Here is a 24,447-nt window from a genome sequence, read left to right as displayed (position 1 = left end):
CTCAGTCTGCTGAAGGCCTGCGGTCAAGGCATGTATGAGAAGGCAATCAATGAACAACTAAGGTGTTGCAATGCGCAACAAAAAACTAATGATTGATGCTTCTCATCTCTCCATTCTTGTCTATCTGTCCCTGTCTATCCCTCTCTCTGACTCTCTCTCTCTCTGTAAAAAAACAAAAACAAAACAAAACAAAACTAAGTACACTAACAAATGCTATAAAACCTAAGATGAAATGATTGAAACATCTGTTGAGTGACTGACTCAAGCATCTGCCATTCTTAGGGCTTAGAGTTTGGGCAAGGGGACTAGAAAAAAAGAAGCGGGCAGGCGAGGCGAGGCTGCGTCCCAACAGTGACCCTGAAACCAGGGAGTCTGGCTCCTACGGAGACACGATGTAAGTAACTGTCAGCTTGGCAAGTAAGAGTCCTCTTCCTAATATTAAACATTCCCAATTGTTTTTATAAAGGGGGGCTTTGTTATTTTATTTTGACTAGGCATCATCAGAAAAACCAAAAAGCCTACACCCTTTATTTACCATTTTATTTAATTTTTTATTTGCTCTTTTAAAAGTTCTCTTCCCAACTATTATGGTCTCAGATTAAACAGGACCTCTGACATTTGAGTTCTGAATGACAATCTGAAGAAAATATTAATATTAAAAAGTCATTTCCACCTAACATGCCTGTTTGGTTGAAAACCTTACAAGCCTTACAGACACATGTATCAATTTTCCTTTTCTTTCTCAAGCTTTAGAGAATTAATTTTAAAGTCTCTTGCCCAGCGAGTTTGTTAAATTCTCTTATCAGAATGGGTCTGCAGTGTGTTTCTACTTCCTCCATAATCCTGGACTTCCAACAGGGTGTGCTGCCTTATCGCTGCCTGCCCAGAGCCCAGAGCCCACGGAGCGCCCATCCACAACCCCGGCTGCCCCTCAGAGCCGGGCCCTCCACAGTCCCTCCCTCAGAAACGTAATCAGACGACTGAGAAACTCCCGAGGAGACGCTGCAGGAGGAAAGAACACTGACGATCGATACAGCCGCAGGCCAGTCTCCGCCAGAGGAGTGGAGTAGCCGCCACAGGCCACTGTCTCTGCCTTGCTACTCACAGAGAGTTAGCAAACATTTACCTCGCTCTACCTTGTCAATATCTAATCTATCCAAACTACTTTCCTGCTAAGACTTCTCAAGGTAAATTAACAAATGAAATGCTTTGTAGGATAGATCTTTAAACGTTTCCCAAATATTTGTTGGCTATTAAATCTTGTGGACTCAAGAGAGTAAGTCTGGTTAGTTCACAGCCACTAAGGATTTGTGGGTCTGTGTCCTGGGAGTGCTGGATGCCTGGGACATTCCAGTCTCAAGGGTCTAGATCAGATGTCTGAGAACACAAAATATGCTCTTCTGACTGGTGCACACATGACTTCTGCTTAACTTCCTTTTCCAGGAATAAGAAATGTCTACAAGGCTTGGGTAATCAGGGAGCTGTGGTTCTGATATTTCAACAAAAGGCAATGGTAACAGCAAAGGCTCTGAAGTCAGACAGGATTGGGCTTGCATGCTGTCACATACTAGCAGTGGGGCTTCAGCAACTCAATTGAGGCATCAGTTTCTACACCTGTATAGTGTGATAGCACTTGATTCACAGAGTTCCCATGAGGTTCAATTCCCAGAGGCTTTCTATGAGATAAATGTGTACGAGACACATAGCAAAGTACCTGATATTTATTAGTATGTTTGAGGGGCTTTCTTACACACCCCCTCTCTGTATGAAGCATGTCCAATAAACCCTAACCTTCCCAAAGAATCATTTTATCATTTCTCTAGCCTACTCAAACCTACTTCAGCACATACTACCCAAACATGTAAGTTCAAATGTTTCTTCTTCCACACTGAGAGCTCTGCAGCACCTGGGCCACCCTCACCTACACGTATCTACCCCCAGGGCTCCTGAAGGAAACCCTTTCTCCAGGCAGCGACTCCCGCCTCTTGGCTCAGGCTGTGCCCAGAATGTCTGTCTGCTGCCTTGTGGACAGCAGACAGAACATTTCCAACCTTCAGGACCCAACTTGGGTCCCATCTCCGCTCCACCACCCACACCTACATGTGCTGCTCTTCCTTTGATTTCTGAAAGTACAGTGTGTCTGTAAAGTCATGGTACACTTTTAACCAGTCACAGGAAAGCAACAAAAGACGATAGAAATGTGAAATCTGCACCAAATAAAAGGAAAACTCTTCCAGTTTCATACCTATTCAATACAGTTCGATGTGGGCTCACGCACAGATTTTTTAGGGCTCCTTCGGTAGCAATCCCATATAGCCTCTACAGACTTGTCACTGACTGATGGCCTACCAGAATGGGGTTTCTCCACTAAACTGCCGGTTTCCTTCAACTGCTTATCCCACCGAGTAACGTTATTCCTATGTGGTGGCACTTCGTTATAAACGCGCCGATATTCACATTGCACTTTGGTCACGGATTCAAATTTAGGGAGCCACAGAACACACTGAACTTTCCTCTGTACCGTCCACATCTCGACTGGCATGGCCGTGGGCTGCTCTGCTGTATACACAGTGTTATGTCATCATCTGCACAAGCGCACATGCCGCCACATCATCCTACAGAAACTGGGAGGGTTTTCCTTTTATTTGGTGCAGATTTCACATTTCTATCATCTTTTGTTGCTTTCCTGTGACAGGTCAAAAGTGCACCATGACTTTACAGACACACTGTATTTACTATGTACATTTTTGGTGTTTAATGACACTGTTGAATTTGTTCTTGATTTCATATCTGTTTGTCTACTCAGTGATTTCCTAAGTCATTCAAGGAGAGAAATCACATTTCATTTTTCTTCTTTAGCCTCTCAAGTGAGCCTAAAAATTGCTAGGCATGTGTTAAATATCTAAAACATGCTGGCTCCATTGAACAATTCTCTACTCAGGTTTCCTTATTTTGGGATTCAATCCATTTCTATCTAGTCATCCACACAATTATTTGTTTTCCATGTACCACATTTAAACAACTAACATTTCACATGATTATCTATTTTTAACTTAAGGGTCAGAAAATACCATTCTCACATGAATACTTCCTGTAAGTACTTATTAATCCAGCATGCCTTTCTTCCTGTGAGATGACCAGGATCACAGTCCTGTTCTACAGACAGGAACAGTGAGGACAAAACACGTATATGCTTATTAAGTATCTTGGCATGTCAGAAACAGAATCCATTCAAGCATTTCCAACTTTTAGCTTGATGAACCTGCCAAGCTCCCTACTTTGAGATCTCTCTCTTCCCTTTCTTTTTCTCGTAGCTCAATTGATTCAAGCGACGGCCCTGGGAGCTGAGGATACCTCTGTGGTCCGAGGATCGGCCCCATACAGGGGTTGCCAGGTGGATCCTGGTCAGGGCGCATGCAGTAGTCTGTCTCTCTATCTCCCCTCCTCTCACATAAAAAAGAAAAAAGAAAGAACAAAAGCAATCCCTTGGAAGGTCAGATCGTAAGAAGTGTGAGTGACAGTCTCAGTACCACTAGGGGAAAACAGTTCTCCACAATGACTTTGCTAAGAAACTTCCCCATCTTTACGCTGCTGACATGCCCAATAACATACTCTAAACCAGGCATCCCCAAACTACGGCCCACGGGCCACATGCGGCCCCGGAGGCCATTTATCCAGCCCCTGCCGCACTTCCGGAAGGGGCACCTCTTTCATTGGTGGTCAGAGGAGCACTATATGTGGCAGTCCTCCAACGGTCTGAGGGACAATGAACTGGCCCTCTGTGTAAAAAGTTTGGGGACCCCTGCTCTAAACTGACCCTTTATGAATCCTCAGAGATGTCCAGCACACACACGTATTATAGACAAGAGGAATATAGACAGACTTCTGTACTTATAACCAGCTCTAAAATCCACACACCAGTTATAATAGTGCAGATTTAATTACTGGGGACAACCCCTGGGCAGCCTCTTTTGAACACAAAGTGAGCAGTGATTTAGGATTCAGATAACTGGACACATCTCCCTATAGCTTTATTTTTCTCTGAAATAGTCTGGATAATAAAACAAGATTGTTTGGCATCATTTGAGTGTCAGTTTGTTAATCACCCCATATAAAGTAATGCTGGTAAGTTTAACATCTTCTCACTTTAGCCTCCATTCTTTTACTTGCTTTTCCATATTTTTTTCATGTATTTTTTGTTTTGGAGCTAATTTCAAAGAGATGGTTTCAAATGTGGCTTCTGTTTCAGAAACTAATTCTCTCTAGCTGAATTTAATCTGCTCTGCTGTTTAACCAATCCCTTGAGTTTTAGTTTCAAACACTACACTTTTCAATTTTAGAAGCTCTTTTTAGTTCTTTTACATGTGTGGGATTGTCTCCCACACCAAATCACCCTTTTTAATGTTCCAATTCCTTCGTTTTATCAGAGTAACTATTTTAAACAGTTACTTAACAGTTATTTTGGATTGAAATGTTAACTCTCCTGGATGTATTGCTCATTCTCCCTTATCACAGTTTCATACATGCTTTATAATTTCTGAACATGAGCCCATCTTGTTGGGAGCCCTTTGTTTTATGTGCTATATGTGTCTCTTGGATATAGGTTCAATGTCTGTCACTAAAGACTTGCAAGTTGTAACAGGTAGAGAAGAAGAGAAAAGCCATCGTTCTGGGGGATGGGACACTGCTGAGGAATCCTGGTAGGGATATCAAGCTGGGGACTCTGGGAAGCCCAAAGATATCAGGAAGGGACCTAGGGTCAGAGGGAAGAGTCCAGGCAGGTGGTGTGTGTGGGGGGGAGGGGGCGCAAAGGAAACATCCGAACTGTGTGTGTGTGTGTGTGCGCGCGCGCGCACGCGCGCGCACTCACGCACTTAAGGCTGTGATCACCGGGCTCACTGAACTGACACCTGAGTTCACCAGCAGCCCTGCAGACACAGTATGCAACTTGGGAACAGCTTATCTGTCAGGAGGTCACTTGCTGAGGAAAAGAACCAATTTACAGTCAAGGAAAAGTGCTCAGGGTTAAACAAGGATCATGGGAATAAAGTTATGTGAGGATGTGCATGACTCCAAAATAAAATATAAGGTCCGTAGCTTTTTTTGAAGAGAATGGCATACATGTCTAAATATTTTGTACACAGTGCAAAAATTTAGGAAAACATCAAAATTAGCCATGTGTCTGATATTTACAAAATGTAAGAGAAATGAAGCCTGGGAGACCTCTAATAAGCTTTTTATTATCCTGTAGGTAAAAAAAATGAACACAAAAAGCCACAGACTTCATGTCTAAACACATTACTCTATTCTTTTATCTTTTTTTTAAAGAAAGACTACTGCCATTTACTTCGGAAGAAAGAGACATTGGCCATCACAACTTTACCTGTAGTAATAAACACAGACTTTCCGTGGGAAACAGTCCTGGCGCTTTCTAGGCACCGGGAACCCGGTGAGGTGCTGGGGACATGGCAGAACGCGAGTGCCGCCTCTGTACCAGCCGCCTGCACTCCTGGTGGCCCGAACAAAGCTGTGGTGCAATGTGCTCAGGAGCCTGGCGAGAGAGCTGCTGCGTTCGGTGCCCGGGAGGGTTTCAAAGAAGAGGCAACATTTGAACCGGGTCTTCAAAAGTGAAAAGAAATTGTTTCAACAGTGCTTTAGGCAAAGGCAGCAAATGTCCACAGGTGGAAAGGTAGACCGCCCAAGGCTGGCACATGTAGGACTGCGACACAGAAGGGTGTGTAGGGCTGTGGTGTGGTGCGTGTTCAAGGGTTGTATGTGTATTTGAAAAACATAAAAGTGACCATTTCATATGGACACAGATTATTTCACATATATTATTTTATACTCTCAAAAGGATTTTATACTCTCCCCAAAAAGGGGAACTCTGAGAGCAGAAGTATAAATGACGTATTCGTACGTTAGGAAGAGCCCTCTTGTGGCACAATGCAAGGTGGCTGAAGAGGAAAGAGTGGCACAAGGATTACTACATAGTTGGGAAGGTTATGGGAGCTTCAATAGACAGCACTCATAACGAGAAGGGGAGAGAACAATGAACATTTCAGACTGCAGTCGGCCATACTCAGAGATCAGTATTATTTTAAAATATTTAAGTCACAATACACAATAAGAAATACATTTTAACATCGTAAGCCAGGGTGTGTGCTTATATGAATACACATGTGTAAATATGTACACACACAGACACACACAAAGATTTCACTGAACAGTAAGACAGTGCTATAGGCCCAAGGATTGCCACACTCATTATCCAACACAGGAAAATGAAAGCAACACGAGGTGTTCTAAAAGAGTGGGTTTGTCCTACCTGGACGTTTCCTTTGCAACACTATTGATTTAAAACTGTTGTTGACTTGAGGCACATAATGCTCTCTGTGCTACTTAAATCCTGATTTATCACTTGATGTAATTCACTGTCTTTTGTAGTCTTCCTGGTTGATTACACTGCGTGGCTGAATTAGGTATTCATTAGCAAATATCACAGCCAAGCTTTTGGCAAAGCTCCGTATCTGTGCTGCTGATTTCTGCATGATTTTTCTGGACTCAATCTGTTGCTACTCTCAAAATTAAATGAAAGAGGCCACTGTATCAAACTGTTACTTTGCTTTACAGATTATTCTATAAAATGCCTGAAGCCTGGAACACAGTTTTATTTAGAAAGCAAAATTGATGACCCTACCCTGCAGAGTTAGAGTTGCCCGGCCTGCACCTTATAACATCACAGGCAGAGGAAGTGGACGCTTTTAGCTCCGAACGAGTATGTGTCTGGGTTCTGTCCCATCATCTCCAACAGGAGTTTTCTGGGAAACGCATTTACAGAACACGTTCACATCTATTATTTTAATAGCTAACGTTTAGTGGGCATTTACTACTGTGCATTTATGGGCATTTAGTAACTGCGGGTATTAATGGGTATTTAGTAATGTGCCAGGCACTGTGCTAAACACCTGATATGCATTATCTTAGAGTCTTTCCAACCAGACCCATACATATTGTTCATTTTCTGGAAGATAAAGCTGATGCTTAGAAAATCAAAGAACCTTGCCCAAGGCCCCAAGGCCACAAAGCCACAAAGGGTGGGCCATGATGCAAACTCAGGTTTGTCTGTCTTCCGAAGCCAAACCCCCAACCACGGGGTTATAATTCATCTGTTCCTCTAAATATATTTTTCTGAGGCTCAGCGATGCCAGTTGATTACTTGACTATCAGTGAATAAATGCTAATACTGAGACTTGAACCTAAGCCATCATTGTTAAGTCAGTGCTCATTATACCCTCCGTGGCCGCATAACTTACTACACCTGACACCACCCCGGTCAGCAGTCTTCAGAGGCAAACTAACAAGAGAAAAAAACAAGAGAAAGAGCTACTTGCCTGACCAGGCGGTGGCGCAGTGGATAGAGCATCGGACTGGGATACAGAGGACCCAGGTTCGAGACCCCGAGGTTGCCAGCTTGAGCACGGGCTCATCTGGTTTGAGCAAGGCTCACCAGCTTGAGCCCAAGGTCGCTGGCTCGAACAAGGGGTCAGTCACTTGGTCTGCTGTAGCTCCCCGGTCAAGGCACATATGAGAAATCAATCAGTGAACAACTAAGGAACCGCAGCAAAGAATTGATGATTGATGCTTCTCATCTCTCTCTGTTCCTGTCTGTCTGTCCCTATCTATCCCTGTCTCTGACTCTGTCTCTGGAAAAAAAAAAGAGAAAGAGCTACTTGAAGGTGACAGGTACAGAGTGAAGCTGGCTCTCTCATTCCCTGTCTCCCACTTTGCCATTTAAAGTCAGAAGGAAAACAGAGGAAAGAATGCACATTTAGATGTGGTAGGGGGAAGAATGAAACTAAATACTACTTTAGCCTAATTTAAGGCAGCTGTATAATCTATTTATTAGGAGACAGAGAAATATAGTTTGAATGATAGAAAAGAGGTAGTATTTGGATTAAACAAGACCATGTGTTTAAATATTTAAAGACCACATCTTAACACGTGAAAGCCAATAATAAAAATGGGGAAATACAGGCCCTGGCCGGTTGGCTCAGTGGTAGAGCGTCAGCCTGGCGTACAGAAGTCCTGGGTTCGATTCCCAGCCAGGGCACACAGAAGTGCCCATCTGCTTCTCCACCCCTCCCCCTCTCCTTCCTCTCTGTCTCTCTCTTCCCCTCCCGCAGCGGAGGCTCCACTGGAGCAAAGATGGCCCGGGCGCTGGGGATGGCTCCTTGGCCTCTGCCCCAGGCGCTAGAGTGGCTCTGGTAGCAACCGAGCGACACCCCAGAGGGGCAGAGCATCGCCCCCTGGTGGGCAGAGCGTCGCCCCTGGTGGGCGTGCCGGGTGGATCCCGGTCGGGTGCATGCGGGAGTCTGTCTGACTGTCTCTCCCTGTTTCCAGCTTCAGAAAAAAAAAAAAAATGGAAATACATGAAATGAAGTTAATATACCTTCTTTCATATGAGACTAGAGTAAGGATATGCACAAAGAGAAATGTGTAGTTTTGGATGCCCCATAATGCAAGCCCTCAACTGGGGAAGAAACTCCACAAATTAATCCACCATGGTTATAAAAATGCACATTCACGTAAGATAGATTTTACAATCCAATCATGCATAAATCTAGGAAAAAGACCGATAACTTCAATCAATGACTTTTACTAAAAATCCTTCCCTAAAAACAATTAGGAATAGCAGAGTCCAGTGAAGTCTAGAAAGTACACTAAAAATTACGTCCAAACAGGTTTTTGAAAGCAGGTTGTGATCAAGCAATTTATCCCAACCAATTGTCTCTTCCTCAAAAAGCTATCATTTCTGCTCTAACTCAGGTCCTGTACTTGTCTGGAATCTCTGCTTCTCCCTCTGGCAATCTACTCAAGAATTTAACTGATTACTAGGCTTTGGGGAGCAGTAAATTCAATGTAATGTTTGTTTTTTTTTAAATCCTCTTAATTTATTTTTCAACAAATATTTGTAAATGGCATTTGAAAGAGAGGCTTTTATATTTAAACACTGCCACAGACCAGAGTCCCAGTCTAAGGAGCAGTTCAAGTGGAACACGACTTAAAAGTAGAATTCATTATGATGACTGTGCCAAGTGAAATTAGAAATCCACTAATGCTAATTGGGTACATTCTAAATGTATTAAACTTCTTAAGATATTTCTATGAACCCTCTGCAATTTCCTATTAACACCCATGCATGGCTGCACTTTGGATGTTCCCTCAATTTGACACAATAGAGGTTATTATGCTTAATAACTTTCGATCTCTTGGGGTGATTACATACTCTAAAGAAATGAGAAAGGCTCCAGTGTGAAACTACTACTTTTGAAAGGAAGGGGAAATGATATATGAAAAACCTTTAAGAGTATAAACAGAGGAAACACTGTTTTGTTTTTTTCAAATATAAGAATTCTAGAGCTAGATGGTCACCAGGAAAACCTAATACACAAAAATTGGAACTTGTCAGCCTATAAAAAAATGTCATGAATAGTTCTGCAGAGAACCTCAAGGAGAATTATCAATAGATAATATTTCCACAGTGGCTGCCGAGCAAGTCTGGGGCATTCAGGCAACGCTTCGCAGCCGGCAAGATGGATACACTGAGGACAACCTGGTTGGTTCACACACCATCTCGTGGCATCTCTCTCAGAAGCAGAACATGGGGCTTCATGGAATAAAGGTCCAATAGGCAACGCCAATGTTCTCACACATCAAACCACAGAGCAGAAAGAAAACCCCCAGGTTTTGCACAGATGGACATAAACCTAAGGTGCGGACAGAAAAGGAAAGGAGTCCTCGGTTTCTCTGCCTTAACACCACAGACGTATGTGAGTCCCTAACGTCCCTGGGGCCACACACGGTTTAGGACAGCCCAGAAAGATGGCATCATACAGTGAGGATGTTGTTCTCGTTCTAAGGTCACTGACATAAGGACCTTTAAAGTGATATACACGTGTGCAGTGCTCATGACAACTATGTAAATAAAATCTGACTCTCCTTATAGAGACAAAAGCAACTTCACACGTTCATTCCAGCAACACCCTGCTGAGGGGTGGTGTCCAACCACAGAGCAGGGCCGGGTTAGGAATGCTGGGGCACTGATGCGTCCACTGGGCTGGCCTTCCAGCCTCAGGTCGCCCCTCGCCTCTCTCCCCCCATCCAGGGCATTACTGGGACATCTGCTTTGCTACTGAGCTTCTCTTCCCATTTCACACAAACTGTCAGCCGGTTCAGCCAGAGCCGATGTATGTTTGGTTTTCTCAGAGAAGCGCTCAAGGCCAAAGATAACATGCATGCCTCTGTTTCACCTCCCAGAAAACACTTGCTGGGCGAGGAAGCAGATAACAAGCCAAAGTCCAACTTTCTTAATGTAATAGGGACTTTCCCTGTTGCACAACATGCAATACATCTCCAATGCAAAACATCTCATTTTGCACATCTGCCCACTAGCAGCTCAATTAAAAACAGGCCCATCACACTAAGCCCGCTCCCTTCACTGCTCAGTTCCTGTCACGCTGCAGATAGCAGGAAAGCACTTAACGGCAGCCACAAGGCAAATTTCCAGTAAGACTTGTTAATCCTTACAGTCATCCTCGTGAAACCATCAAAGTAAACTTAATGACAAATCGGTTAAAACAAATTATTTTGAGGAACTTGTAGGCATCGGGTAAGAAGCAAACCACATGTGACATCTCTTCGGTCCTCCCAGTGACAGCAAATAATTGTCACCATCTGTGCCGTTTATTCTGTTTGCCCAGCCTATCTGTCCCACCTGCCCCTAGATCCTTCTCTGTCCTGTGTGGGCCCCGGGAGGCTAACCTCCGTGAATCACAGAACTGCATCTGCATCAGCTGTGACCTTGCTGCCTGGCTTCCTGCTGGGCCCAGCCACTGGAAGGCACCAGGACAGCTTGGGGGCTGGAGGAGAGCTGTCAGGTCTTAGCGCCCCACTCCCCAGCCTCAGTGCCCCTGCGGCCAGACAGGCCCTCTTCCAGGTCCAGCTCCATTCTCAGTGCTCACGCCCCTTTCTCCTTCGGGCCCAGGGTGCTCCCAGCTCGGCTGCTGCTAACCCCTGAGCGCTCCCCCGGCCCGTGGTGGTTCCTGCGGCCCTGCCCACATCTCTGCGAACAACCCTTCAGTGCAGTCTCTTCAGTCTACACAGTTGCAGCACCTGTGGCTGGCCACCCGGGGCTCCAGGCAGGGATGACTTACATGCACCGTGTGCACCAGGTCAGCCAGCAGACACTGCTTCAGCTTCTCGTCACTGCTGGTCCCGTGGAGCACCAGGTCCGGCATGTATGTGGGACAGTAACCTGCCAGGAGGGAGCGGCCAAAGTTCCTTACATTCGGGTTGCTGATGCTCTGGGACCTGAAACGACATCGGTCCGTTAGAACGCACAATTAAAAATGGACTCCCTTGTTGTGTTACAATTGGAACAAAAAGCCCAGGGACACAAGTCAGAGTCAGGGCGGGCCATTCCACCAATCCTCCAGTAAGTGATCATCGGTGTGGGAAAAGCGAGGAGGTAGGGGGAGTCAAAAGGAGCTTTTCTTTTTTTCCTAAAGGTCGTACAGGCAGAAGACAGCACACTGATGGCTGGTTAGGAACTTGTCCTCGGTCTCATATGGAACATCCCCCAGGCAGTCCATGTCCAGAGGGTGAAGAAAGAGAATGTGGAGGGGAGGGGGGCTCTCCAGAAGTCTAGCCCCCGGACCTGCACTTCTGCACAGGGTGGTGCTTGTGACAGTGAGCAAAACAGAAGCCGTCTCTAATTGCAGCGTCCAGTCACCACAGACCAAATCATCGGTTGATGGGGTGAGGCAAGAGGTGCGGTTTCCCAGCCGCTTCACACTGCACCGCAGCAGGACACAGGCTGCCCGGGGAGTGCCATCCGCCCCTCCGATGCCCTGCAGCCGCCATCCACAGGACAGAACGTTCCACTCCCTGCTCCCAGCGCCACCCCCATCATGGCCCCTGGCCTCCCCCAAATGGCACCATCACTGCATAGGCACCGGCTCGCCTCCTCGCTCAGAGAGCTTGGCGCATGCAGCCTGAGGTCACCCTTAGTGAAGGGCGGGCTGGAGACTGTGTTGGTCGGATAACACTTCGCACACTTTGGGAGGCAACCCCCCATGGGAAAACAGCCAGCGGAGCTAACACGCTCACGCCGTGTCTGAACCCCACTCCCTCTGCGTCCCCGCCGGCCGGTGTTACCTGGGCAGAGGCAGCTCCACCTCCAAGGCCCCTTCCGCCCAGTCACTGCTGGGACCCAGGCTCGGTGCGGCCGGAGCGCACGCCTCGTCGTCACTGTCTCCCAGAGCGCTGTCGGAGCTTTCGTTTCTGGGAATGTCTCCTTCGGTCCTGAAGTCAGCCGTCCCGTAGGCATCCCCACAAGGGACATCTGCAGCGACCGAGACGCCCGAGTCCTGCTGCACACACCTGCCGGGAACAGGCTCTCCCAGAGGTGCCTCCTCACCCTGCGAGTACAAACCCCGGGTCTTCTCCAGCGTCCTCTGCCCTGCCCCCGCCGCACCGGCCTTAGGTAGGGATGGGGCGGCGGGCGGGGCCTCGGTTCTGCCGCCTCTGTGCTCGGCGTGAGGCCTGTCCACGTCCCTCGCGTCCACCTCAGAGGACAGGTTCTGAGAACAGTGGCCATTCTGCTGGAAGCCAGGCGAAAAGGAGGACCTGGACACCTGCCGGTCCTGAGCCAGGCCAACGGCCCCCCTGGGCTCAGCCAAGGGCCAGCCGGCTAACTCTGGACACTGTCTACAGGCCTTCAGCCGCTCCTCCATTTTTTGAGTGCGGCTTTCAAAGTCAGACTCCGGGGATACGGAGCTTCCGATCTGGAAGGTGACCTTCTCTACGGGAGGCTTCTCCCGGCCAAGTCTGTCCGGGCAAGGCCAGGCCGCCGTCCGGTCAGGCAGCTTCCTAGGCGGCTCCCCCGTCAGCCCCACAGGCAGCTGTGGCCCTGCCCCCGGCCTCTCGGGCCCAGTGGACCCGGACCCGGGGCGGCCAGCTCGCAGTGCCTCCTCTCCGCCTTCCTCCTCCCCGCAGAGGGAGTCCTGAGGCTCCCAGGAGCCGTCCTGAGCTGGGGCCAGGCAGCTCGGGCTGCAGGCCGCAGAGTTCCTGTTTCCTTCTCTGTCAGGTTTGGGACATGGGTCTCTAGTGTCATTGTCCTCTGGGGTCCCAGCTAAGCCCTCGGGCCTGGGGCTCCTTCCCTCGGCCGCCATCGTTGTGGTCAGTGGCAGGATGGGGGGAAGGAGAGCGGGTTCGCTTCTCACGGTGACGACCACATACTCGGACTCCTCCACCTCTCCCCTCTCCAAGGCGGTGGTGATGTTGCTCCCGTTGACCACCTGGTCCCCTTCTCCGTGGGCCCCGCTCCAGGTCAACTGGTTCTCTTGCAGCTCAGAGCAGCGGAGGAAGTAGGTCAGGACGTAAAGTATGCGCTGGACCAAATCCTTCTGCTTGCCCACCACCACGGTGCGCGTCAGCCTCACAGGGGAGCCGATGGCCCCGTACAGGTCGCCTAGAGAGCAAAGTGCACACAGAGACAGGATTGTTGGGGTGAGCATGTCATGGGTCTGTTGGCTTTTACAAGAGAAAAACAGATGACGTACAGTCCCAGACTTGAACTGCTTCTTTACACAGCTGACTGAGGCAGAGGTAATTCCTAGTAACGACTCAATAGGTGGAGAGTGGAAAGGCCTGGCCCAGGCTGCAACCCACCGCCCTGGTGCCAGGGGACAGTGCCCGGACCCACAGCCCCTCGTTAGGTCTGCCTGCACACCTCACTGGCTGGCCAACTCCCACCCCCTAAGGAAGGCTAAAGCCAGAGCCCTGCCTATGTAACCAGATCGAGTATTGTATCTTGGAAACTAGAGCGATGAGGCTTTTTAGAAGAACCCCTGGACAATAGGCTTTGGGGTGAAATCCAAATTCAGCCATCTCGGAACTACAGTGCTGTGAATTAATTCAAAATACATAATGAAACAGCCTGTTTGGCATCAGCGCAGTAGACATACATGCATCGGGTAGACTCAATCTGATTAGCAAGAAGAAAATCACTTAGTCATGAATAATATGATTCTGAATGTGAACGAATCTGAATGTTTGCATTACTTCACATGAAAATTCTGCTGGAAAAAAGTATGTTCCATATGTTATATCCTGATAAGCAGATTAAAAACTGGCTAATGAACCATGAACATTTGGTTTAAACGCAGAAGAAGGGTAACTGTGTCATCAAGCCTAGCAGTATAAGCTTCTCATTAAAAGTTTTGGTCAAGTGCCTATTAAAATTGTTGCATTTGGTAAGTTATATATATTTTATACTTTGATGACAATAACATCAAAACAGACTGTGCAGGCAGAGTGCTAAGTGTTGTAGACAGATTTATCTCATTTACATCTCCGCATAACCAACCCTTGAGTTAGAAACTGATGTGGAAAAAATAAAAATGTTGGAATAAATCAAAACTTGAAAAGATACTAAATAAAAGAGAGAAACATGGTAATAGGTATAAATAAGAACTCAGGAAGTTGGAACCCACCTGAGGAGTGCATCTAGAGAGAGGAGGGAAGGCATTAATAAGGGCACGTAGTAGATAAAACCAATTAAACTGATAGATTAGGACTGCGGGAAAATTTATGGGTACCACGGGGAAGAACGCAGTGCTCCTGTGGAGACTGCTCCCTGGTGTAAGGCTGCTGCTCCTAAGAACTCAGAGGGCAGGACAGCAATGATATTAAACAATCCCTTCTATAAAAAGACCAGATGACAAGCTATAGAGCTTTCTCTTTGAGGCTTTTGCAACTGACTGAGAAATCATCCAAGAATTCAGAGGAGTAACTCAGAACTATAGCCCAACACTGGGACAAGTACTTCGGTTTGAGAAAACATTCTTGACCAAGAACTTACTGTTACTTCCCTGTGATTACATCACCCACCGCTGCAAGGCATCCCAGCCACATCAGGCATTCAGAGGACACTTTCATTAAATCAGTCTCAATGTTAATAAAGAAGATAGCATTACACATTCACAACCTGGTATAAGAAAAAATTCACAGCCTGACCAGGTGGTGGCGCAATGGATAGAAAAAGAGACTGGGATACAGAGGACCCAAGTTTGAAACCCCAAGGTTGTCAGCTCAAGCACGAGCTCACCAGCTTGAGTGTGGGGTCACTGGCTTGAGCGTGGTATCATAGACATGATCCCATCATTGCTGGCTTGAGCCCAAAGGTCGCTGGCTTGAAGCCCAAGGTCACTGGCTTGAGCCTAAGGTCACTGGATTGAGTAAGGCAGGGATTCCCAAACTATGGCCCGCAGGCCACATGCGGCCCCCTGAGGCCATTTATCTGGCCCCCCCCCGCCACACTTCCGGAAGAGGCACCTCTTTCATTGGTAGCATAGTTCCCATTGAAATACTGGTCAGTTTGATTTAAATTTACTTGTTCTTTATTTTAAATATTGTATTTGTTCTCGTTTTTTTACTTTAAAATATGTGCAGTGTGCATAGGGATTTGTTCATAGTTTTTTTAATAGTGGGCCCTCCAACGGTCTGAGGGACAGTGAACTGGCCCCCTGTGTAAAAAGTTTGGGGACCTCTGGAGTAAGGGATCATTCACTGTGCTGTAGCCCCCCAGTCAAGGCACATATGAGAAAGCAATATGAACAACTGCTGCAATGAAGAATTGATGCTTTTCATCTCTCTCCCTTCCTGTCTGTCTGTCCCTATCTGTTCCTCTGTTTCTCTCACAAAAAAAGAAAAAAAAGGCCCTGGCCGGTTGGCTCAGTGGTAGAGCGTCAGCCTGGCGTGCAGAAGTCCCGGGTTCAATTCCCGGCCAGGGCATATAGGAGAGGCGCCCATTTGCTTCTCCACCCCTCCCCCTCTCCTTCCTCTCTGTCTCTCTCTTCCCCTCCCGCAGCCAAGGCTCCATTGGAGCAAAGATGGCCCGGGCGCTGGGGATGGTTCCTTGGCCTCTGCCCCAGGCGCTAGAGTGGCTCTGGTCACAGCAGGGCGACGCCCCGGAGGGGCAGATCATCACCCCCTGGTGGGCAGAGCGTCGCCCCCTGGTGGGCGTGCCAGGTGGATCCCTGTCGGGCGCATGCGGGAGTCTGTCTGACTGTCTCTCCCCGTTTCCAGCTTCAGAAAAATACAAAAAAAAAAAAGAAAAAAAATTCACAAAGGGCCCTTCAATTATAGTATTAGATTTCAATTCATTTAACTTTTTTTAAAGTGAGAAGCAGGGAGGCAGAGATATATTCCATGTGCCCCAACCGGGATCCACCCAGCAAGCCCCTACCAGGGGATGCTTTGCCTGTCTGCGCTGCTGCTCCATTGCTTGGCAACTACGCTATTTTAGCATGTGAGGTGAAGCCATGGAGCCATCCTCTGCATCTGGAGGCAACATTGCTCAAACCATTGGAGCCATGTCTACGGAAGGGGAAGAGAGAGAAATATGAAGGGAGGTGGAAAAGCAGATGGGCACTTCTCCTGTGTGCCCTGACTGGGAATCGAACCTGGGACTTTCACACGCCAAGGCAGATGCTCTACTGCTGAGCCAACCAGCCAGGGCCGCATTTAACATTTTAATAACTAAGTCATATACAAAAAAAAGTAAAACAAAGATGGCTATTAAAAATACAATTGATAATAATTTGAACTCTATAATGTAATGAGTGATGTGTATAGACAGTGACATTAATTTAAGGCCAAACTTCATAAAAATAATGCATCATTAAAATAACAGAACTGTAATATCAATGATTTACTGAATCTTGAACTCTAAGGCAATTTTTTGAGTCCTAGACTGATGAAGCTACTAATTTTAAAGTAGATTATTCCTTTATTCTCCTGAGTATAATTTTGCAAAATGAAAGCAAGTTGCACAACCATGTGAGCAGACTAACATTACTCAACTGTACACCCAGGAATGGTTAAGATGATAAATGTTATGTTCTGTGCTTCTTTTTAAAGCATAACTTAAAACACAAACTTAAAATTTAAGAAAAAGACAGGAAAATGGAGGAAAGACAGAAAAAAATGGGGGGAGTAAAAAGAGTGTTTGCAGGTGAAACAGAAAGAGAGGTCAGAGACGAACGGAGGGGTGCGGACGGGGAGAGGAGGTCAGGGAGAGTTCCACTAGGAGAGGGACAGCGGAGGGGACACAGCCAGCAGAGGGAGAGAGAGGGGACCTAAGGAGGGAACGGGGGAAGAATGGACAGAGGGTCAGGGGAGGAAAGGAAAAAGGAAAGAGATGGGGGAGCAGAGAGAAGCAGAAAGAACTGGAGCAGAGGTGAGGACAGCAGAGAGGACAAGGCATGCACAGGAGAAGAAAACACCGAGGGTGAGGGAAGGAAAGAAGCAGTCCCAGGAGACTGAAAAGAGCAAAGCAGGAGGTAGAGAGGAGAGAGCCCTGGGGCAGGGAAGGACGGGAGGCTGGGAAGCTGCTGCAGCATGGCAAGGGGGTTGAGAAACTGCAAGGGGCTGGGAGTGGGGTGTGCAGAGACAGAAACAAAGACAGATAAAGGGAGAAGCTGGGACCATCAGAAAGGAGACAAGGAGAGAACTAGGTGTCTTAAAGGGCCACTTATTCACTGATTACATTATAATCAATGTGTATATGCTACGAAGCCCCCTTTAAATAGTGTTGCCCTAATGCTAAACATTGAAATTTATTACATCTTTACTATCCTTTAGTTCAAACTATTGTATCATTTCCCTTGTGAATTATTGTTTGGCTTATGGTTATTTAAATATGGCTGTTTAGTTTCTAAGCAAGTGGAAATTCCGTCCTTAGACATTTTATGATTTAATAGTCTAATTCCACTGCATTTTGAAACATACAACTTGAACTTCTGGAGGAAAAAAATGAAGAAGAAATTTCAGACTCTTGTACTTATATTAATTTAAACCAATGATCCCAAACTTGTTTTTTTGTTTTGTTTTAGGAAAAAGGCTGCTTTTCATTTCCATAAATCTTTGAGGTCATTAGGGTCAAAAGGAGACTCACAGGAGGCCCCATCAATCAGTGGTGCAAGACTGTGGGTTCCCACTTTTATACACCCATCCCAAGGAGGAAATCGTTTCAGACTGCAACCTCACACTCCTTCTGAAACAACTTTTCCAAAACACACACATACGTGTCACTCTGATATGTCCTATTCTACTGTACTTTTTAAAAGCTCTTTTGACCTACCGAGCAGCTTCCGCAGCCCAGCAGTGGGTGGCTGGCCACACTGTGGAACCCCGGAGGGAGCAGGTGTAGGCAGAGGTGGGGACGGCTGGGCTCCTGAGCAGCAAGCCCAGGAGAAGTGAAGGGCTTACTGCTGCCAGCTTCTCTCCTCGTGTCCCACGAATGACGAGAAACCCGGCAGAAGCGGGCAAGGCGGTAGCACCTGTCCCGGCAAGCTCCCAGGTAAGCCTTTGAAATCATTCAAAACAGAATCTTCTCTATCACATAGGAACCTGGATTAAAACTGTATCTGCATCAGCGTAATTCTCGGAAATTTTATTATTTTCCTGTTTATTGTGACTTGGTAAATAGTCAACGAAAATTTAGAAATTGGAAATAAGTGTCTTCCTCTCTCAAATTAATGAAGGCTCTCAATTTTCTTAATAATGGAAACTCAACCATTATTTACACTTGGCTTTACAAAGCCATTGCGTGACTCTGCACCAGGGCCACTTTGTCACCAGCCTGCTCTGCTGGGCTGTGTAGGGGAGGGAGCAGGAAAGACTCAGTGATACAGGAGCTCCTTTGAAAAGGAACTGTGAGCCCACAGGGAGGGCCTTCGCCTTGTTAGGTTGAACAAAGGGAATGAACATGAACGGGCTTCAGTTAAATTCCAAATGAGAAGCATGCCTATTATAAATACATTTATCTAATTAAATGCATGCTTTTAATTAGCATTGTTTTTAAATGGGCGACCTGGCGGCAGGAAACCATGTTTCCTTCACGCCCAGCGCCCTTCCCTTCACAGTGACCACTTAGTGCTACTACCTTTCTTCAGGACTATGGCTCCCCATCAGGAGCAGGATGCTCTGCCCTCCCGAGAGACCCGGCTGACCCAGGGCAGGCGAGGCACGTTCCGAGTACCTGTCCGAGCTCAGTACTGATCGCTTATATTCAATCCATTTTAACATCCATAATCAATTAATGAGTTAATTGTTTGATTCATTTAACATGCAGCTCTTCTCCCCCTAACGAGAGACAGCTATTCTCTTCCTTACACATCTCCTGAGCCAGGGCACAAGGGCAGGACCCCTTTATTACCTGTACAACGAGGGCAATGGTAACAGACTGGGAATGAGAATCTAATTAGTACGTGTAAAAAGCACTGAAAGCAGTGCTTGGCTCACAGTGACAGCTTTTGTTGTTGTTACTGTATCGTGCTGTTTTCTAAGATTAGAGTGCTTTTCTGCAGACCGTAACTTTTTCTGGAAAATGTCCTTTTAACATTTCCTCGAGTACCCCTCCTCGACCACCCCCTCCATCCCTCACTCTCTCCAGAGCCCCTCCAGTATTAGCATTGCCATCAGTAGCACCGGCAACAAAGGTGCTTTACATACAGCTCACTGAACTCCCACAATGCTCACGAACTAGCCTCGCCCTGTGTGACAGATGCGTAGACTGCAGCACGGAGCGGCCGCGTCACTTGTCCATGGATGCCGGGTCTGACCTGCGTAGTCTGGCTCTGCCACCCGTGCTCCCAGCCTCCACGCTTCACAGCTTCACAGTCCCTCTCTTGCATCCTTTTTGCACAGCCCCCCTCCCCCACCCACCAAAGGACTACTCCGGACATCCTGATGTCATCCAAACACAAACCCGACTCCCCCGTCAGGCCGCGAGCTGCCTGAGGCTCAGCAGCGCAGTGCTGGACCCGCGTCCTGGCACGGAGCCCAGGGTCTGCGACAGAGCACGTGTGTGAGTCTTACTGTCACTCGAGATGCCTGAGAACTGAGAGGACCTCCAGTATACTTCTCCACACGAACCCAAAACATGCAAAATGGGCCTCCGAAGTCCCACAGTCTGGACTCAGCTGTGCCAGACATGAGATTCTATCCCACGCCTAAGCACAAAGCTTTGCGGAAAGAATGCCAACAACTGTAGTAACTGCAAGGACGCAGTGTAGAAAAAGGTAAGGTTTCTGGCTCAAGCTAAAATTTAAAAGGTGGTGAAATTATACTACACTACTTTTTCATCTTATTTTTCTCCTCTTCAGTCCATCTGCTAGGGCAGTGGTTCCCAACCAGGGGGTGTCTTGCCCCCCACCCCCACCCAGGGGACACCCAGCAATGTCCAGAGAAATTGTTGATCATCACAACTTTGGAGGGGGGTTTTCAGGGGCAGCTGGCGAACAAAGGCAGTGCCGCTTCTAAACCTCCTACAGGACACGAGGCAGCTCCCCCACCACCCACCGACAGAGAATGATCTGGGCCAGAGGTCGGACATGCCGGGGTTTAGAGGCCTAGTGCTAGGGCGACTTGCTGCGGGGTGTGCGAGAACACCGTGCCCCTGCACAGCTTCAGAAGAGTATAACAACGCCACTAGCAGGGGAAGACAGGGAGGTGGTGGCCTTACAGTCAGACATCTGTGGGCCCATGTCCCATTCCCTGCAACACTGGGTTGGACAGCTGACATCAACTCAACATTCTAGCATCTTCCCTACTCCATCCTATACGGTTTCCGAACAGTCACACCAGGCACTCACCCAGCTGCGCCCAGAGAGGGTTGTATGGATGCGACTTGGACAGCATGTTCACTGACTGCGAGGTGCGCTTCTCTGAGAAGGCTTTGATGGGAGGGTGGTCCACAGGCATGACCGTCGGTACCCAGGCCAGGTGGTAGGTTAATACTGCAGTCAGTAAGGCAGCAAAAAACCTTCGCGAAATAGAAGAAAACGCAACCAGGTGAGTCAGCGCAGGGAGAGGCAGGGCACGTACAGAACACACGCTGGCCATGACGAGGCAGGCCACTTGTTTCACCAGGCAGCACGCGATCAGCGCACTCCAGGCAGGTGAGGCTTACTGGTTCTTGCTGATCTGCTCTATCAGAAGTGTGAACTCCTTGAGAAAGCGCTGGCAGAGCTGGGTTTTCTCCAAGGTGCTGGACATCATGGTGAGCCACACAGGCTCTGCTATTCTTGGAACAGCGTACAGGTTCCAGATAGTCCCTCTATGAAAACACAAGGGATACACAAAACTGTCACATCTTTATAGAAAGGAATAAAGGAGATGACAGCCATCTGAATGGCCCCAGGACTCGGGACTCATGCAGAAGATCAAACAGGAGTCAGGAAACTAGGACCCATAGGCCGAATCTGACTGTCACTTTTTTTTATAAATCAAGTGTTATTGGAACACAGTTGTGTTCATTCATTTACATATTGATGCTTTTGCACAATGGCAAAGTTGAATAGCTGTAACAGAGACTCTTTGCAGAATAGGTATACCAACCTTTGATATAAAATATTCATTTTAAAACAGCTTATTTTCACAATGCCTTCTATCACAATTTATGCCCATTTTTATAGTAAAGAAATAAAGTATATGCTATTCTAAAAATATGACTGGCCACACAAACTCTTCTAATCTCTGGTTACTGCTTTAGTTCCCTCAACCAAAGCACCCAGTTCATTAGAGATGAGAAAACTACAGTGTGTCCGTAAAGTCATGGTGCACTTTTGATCAGTCACAGGAAAGCAACAAAAGACGACAGAAATGTGAAATCTGTACCAAATAAAAGGAAAACCCTCGGCCCTGGCCGGTTGGCTCAGCGGTAGAGCGTCGGCCTGGTGTGTGGGGGACCTGGGTTTGATTCCCGGCCAGGGCACATAGGAGAAGCGCCCATTTGCTTCTCCACCCCCCCCCCTTCCTCTCTGTCTCTCTCTTCCCCTCCCGCAGCCAAGACTCCATTGGAGCAAAGATGGCCTGGGCGCTGGGGATGGCTCCTTGGCCACTGCCCCAGGCGCTGGAGTGGCTCTGGTCTCGGCAGAGCAACGCCCGGAGGGGCAGAGCATCGCCCCCTGGTGGGCAGAGCGTGGCCCCTGGTGGGCGTGCCAGGTGGATCCCGGTCGGGCGCATGCGGGAGGGAGTCTGTCTGACTGTCTCTCCCCATTTCCAGCTTAAAAAAAAAAAAAAAAAAAGGAAAACCCTCCCAGTTTCTGTAGAATGATGTGGCAGCATGTGTACATGTGCAGATGATGACATAACACTGTGTATACAGCAGAGCAGCCCACGGCCATGCCAGTCGAGATGTGGACGGTACAGAGGACAGTTCAGTGTGTTCTGTGGCTTGCTAAATTCGAATCCGTGACCAAAGTGCAATGTGAATATTGGCGCGTTTATAATGAAGCGCCACCACATAGGAATAACATTACTCGGTGGGATAAGCAGTTGAAGGAAACCGGCAGTTTGGTGGAGAAACCCCATTCTGGTAGGCCATCAGTCAGTGACGAGTCTGTAGAGGCTTACGGGATAGCTACCTAAGGAGCCCTAAAAAATCTGTGCGTGAGCCCACATCGAACTGCACTGAATAGGTATGAAACTGGGAGAGTTTTCCTTTTATTTGGTGCAGATTTCACATTTCTATCGTCTTTTGTTGCTTTCCTGTAACTGGTCAAAAGTGCACCATGACTTTACGGACACACTGTATATAAGTGGCCCTTCACTGTACTCCATACTAAGTTTCTGTATAAATGAACAGCATCAATTTGTAGACCTGTAAGCTTTTAGAGAAAGTGACTAGTCTAGTTCTATTACTTTACAGATTAAGGAATGAGCACTAGAGAAACTGTACTACTTGCACAAGATAAACAAACACTGAATGACAAGGTCAGGATGAGAATGCATGTCACCCGACTCCTGGAGCCAAGAGCTCCACTCCAAGCAACGTGACTCGTGTTTTTCCTAAGAGCACACTAACTCAGCTTAGGGACTCCACTGGTATCTCTGCATTCGAACACATCCACTCTTCTCAAATCAGAATAGATGAGGCCTATTCTGACTTAATTTTCTAGCTGTGTGCAGAGAAGAATTGAGACACAACAGAACTCTACCTTGGCATAACAAAAGCATTTGCTGACTTAGGTAGCAATGCCAAGTTATGGTCACATGGAACTGTGAAAAATAAAGTGTTTGCTTTTAGAGAACTTAGTTTCATTTCCTAATACCAAGCTCTCCAAATGCAAACACTTTATTTTGTCCTTGTTTTTGGAGGGATAGGTTGTTAAAGTAAGAACAAGATCTCTCTATGTACAGTGTAAATGCGGCTTGCTGGTTCTATACTTTTAGATTCTTGACCTCTGAGAAATTGACACTCTCATTAAACTAGTGACTAGAACTCTCAAGCACAAGCCAGCTTCTAGTCTGACCACAGCAGAGCAACAGTAAGTTCAGTGCTCTCCTCATAATTGAAAGTTTACTAATCATCAGACTGCCACCAAAAAGCACAACTTCAGTCTACCTATTTCTGACATATATGACTTAAGCCTTAACAATCACCAGATGGCTAAGATATTACTTGAGTACTTTATACATAACTCAGGATTCAGAAAAGGCTGGGGATTTTGCACCAGGTGGTATTACAGAGTTCATCAGCATATATGCTTTAAGCATCATGTTCTGACAATAAGAACTGTACAATTTTTTTATCCCTTAGCTACAGAAAAACAGTTTGACTCATTAGCTCCTGACTGCTTTAGAGTGGGAGTCTGTTCCCATCGACAAGTTGGCTCTGAGAAACGGCGCGACAATCCCAGCTCAGCACAGCAAAAGAGAATCCCACCGGCTACCCAGAGAAGGTTACCTTTCTACCCAGACATTAGGGACAAAGGACTCTAGAAAACTGGTGTCCAGAGTACAAAGATCATCAATTAGAAACTAACAATGAAGGCACACCAAAGTGATCATATAACTTAATATCCAGCCCTGGCCGAGTGGCTCAGCGGTAGAGCATCAGCCCTATGTGTGGAAGTCCCAGGTTCGATTCCCGGCCTGGGCACACAGGAGAGCCCATCTGCTTCTCCACCCTTCCTCCTCTCCTTCCTCTCTGTCTCTCTCTTCCCTTCCCGCAGCCAAGGCTCCATTGGAGCAAAGTTGACCCAGGCACTGAAGATGGCTCCACAGCCTCCACCTCAGGCACTAGAATGGCTCCAGTCGCAACAGAGGAGCTCCGTAGATGGGCAGAGCATTGCCTCCTAGTGGGTTTGCCAGGTGGATCCTGGTCAGACGCATGCAGGAGTCTGTCTGTCTGCTTCCTACTTCTCACTTCAGAAAAATACAAAGCAAAACAAGACAAAACGAAACAAAAAAACCAAAAAACTTAATGTCCAGACCAGGACATTTATGGGAGGACACTGGCTATACACCGGGACTGTCCTGGCAAGCAGGAATGTGCACCGCCCCGACATACATACTCTCTTCGCCTACGCTATGGAT

General features: G+C 47.2%; 1 protein-coding gene across 9 annotated transcripts in view; it reads right to left on the bottom strand.

The window, feature by feature from the left end:
• FNIP2 (folliculin interacting protein 2) overlaps window positions 1-24,447 on the bottom strand; it is a 131,177-nt gene that overhangs the window by 14,702 nt on the left and 92,028 nt on the right. For all 9 annotated transcript variants that reach the window (XR_010731899.1, XM_066279899.1, XM_066279929.1 and 6 more), the window contains 4 exons: window positions 21,038-21,184; window positions 20,721-20,890; window positions 12,217-13,531; window positions 11,214-11,370 (listed from right to left, as the gene is read on the bottom strand). Coding sequence is in view for 8 of the 9 variants with exons in the window: in XM_066279899.1 (XP_066135996.1) it covers window positions 11,214-11,370; window positions 12,217-13,531; window positions 20,721-20,890; window positions 21,038-21,184 (1,789 nt within the window). In the remaining variant the exon portion in view is untranslated. The remainder of the gene's footprint in view (window positions 1-11,213; window positions 11,371-12,216; window positions 13,532-20,720; window positions 20,891-21,037; window positions 21,185-24,447) is intronic.

Source organism: Saccopteryx bilineata, chromosome 1 (assembly GCF_036850765.1).
Source record: "Saccopteryx bilineata isolate mSacBil1 chromosome 1, mSacBil1_pri_phased_curated, whole genome shotgun sequence".
Lineage (NCBI taxonomy): Eukaryota > Metazoa > Chordata > Mammalia > Chiroptera > Emballonuridae > Saccopteryx > Saccopteryx bilineata.
Note: the sequence above shows the minus strand (reverse complement) of the source record. Positions and strands in the feature narration are given on the sequence as shown.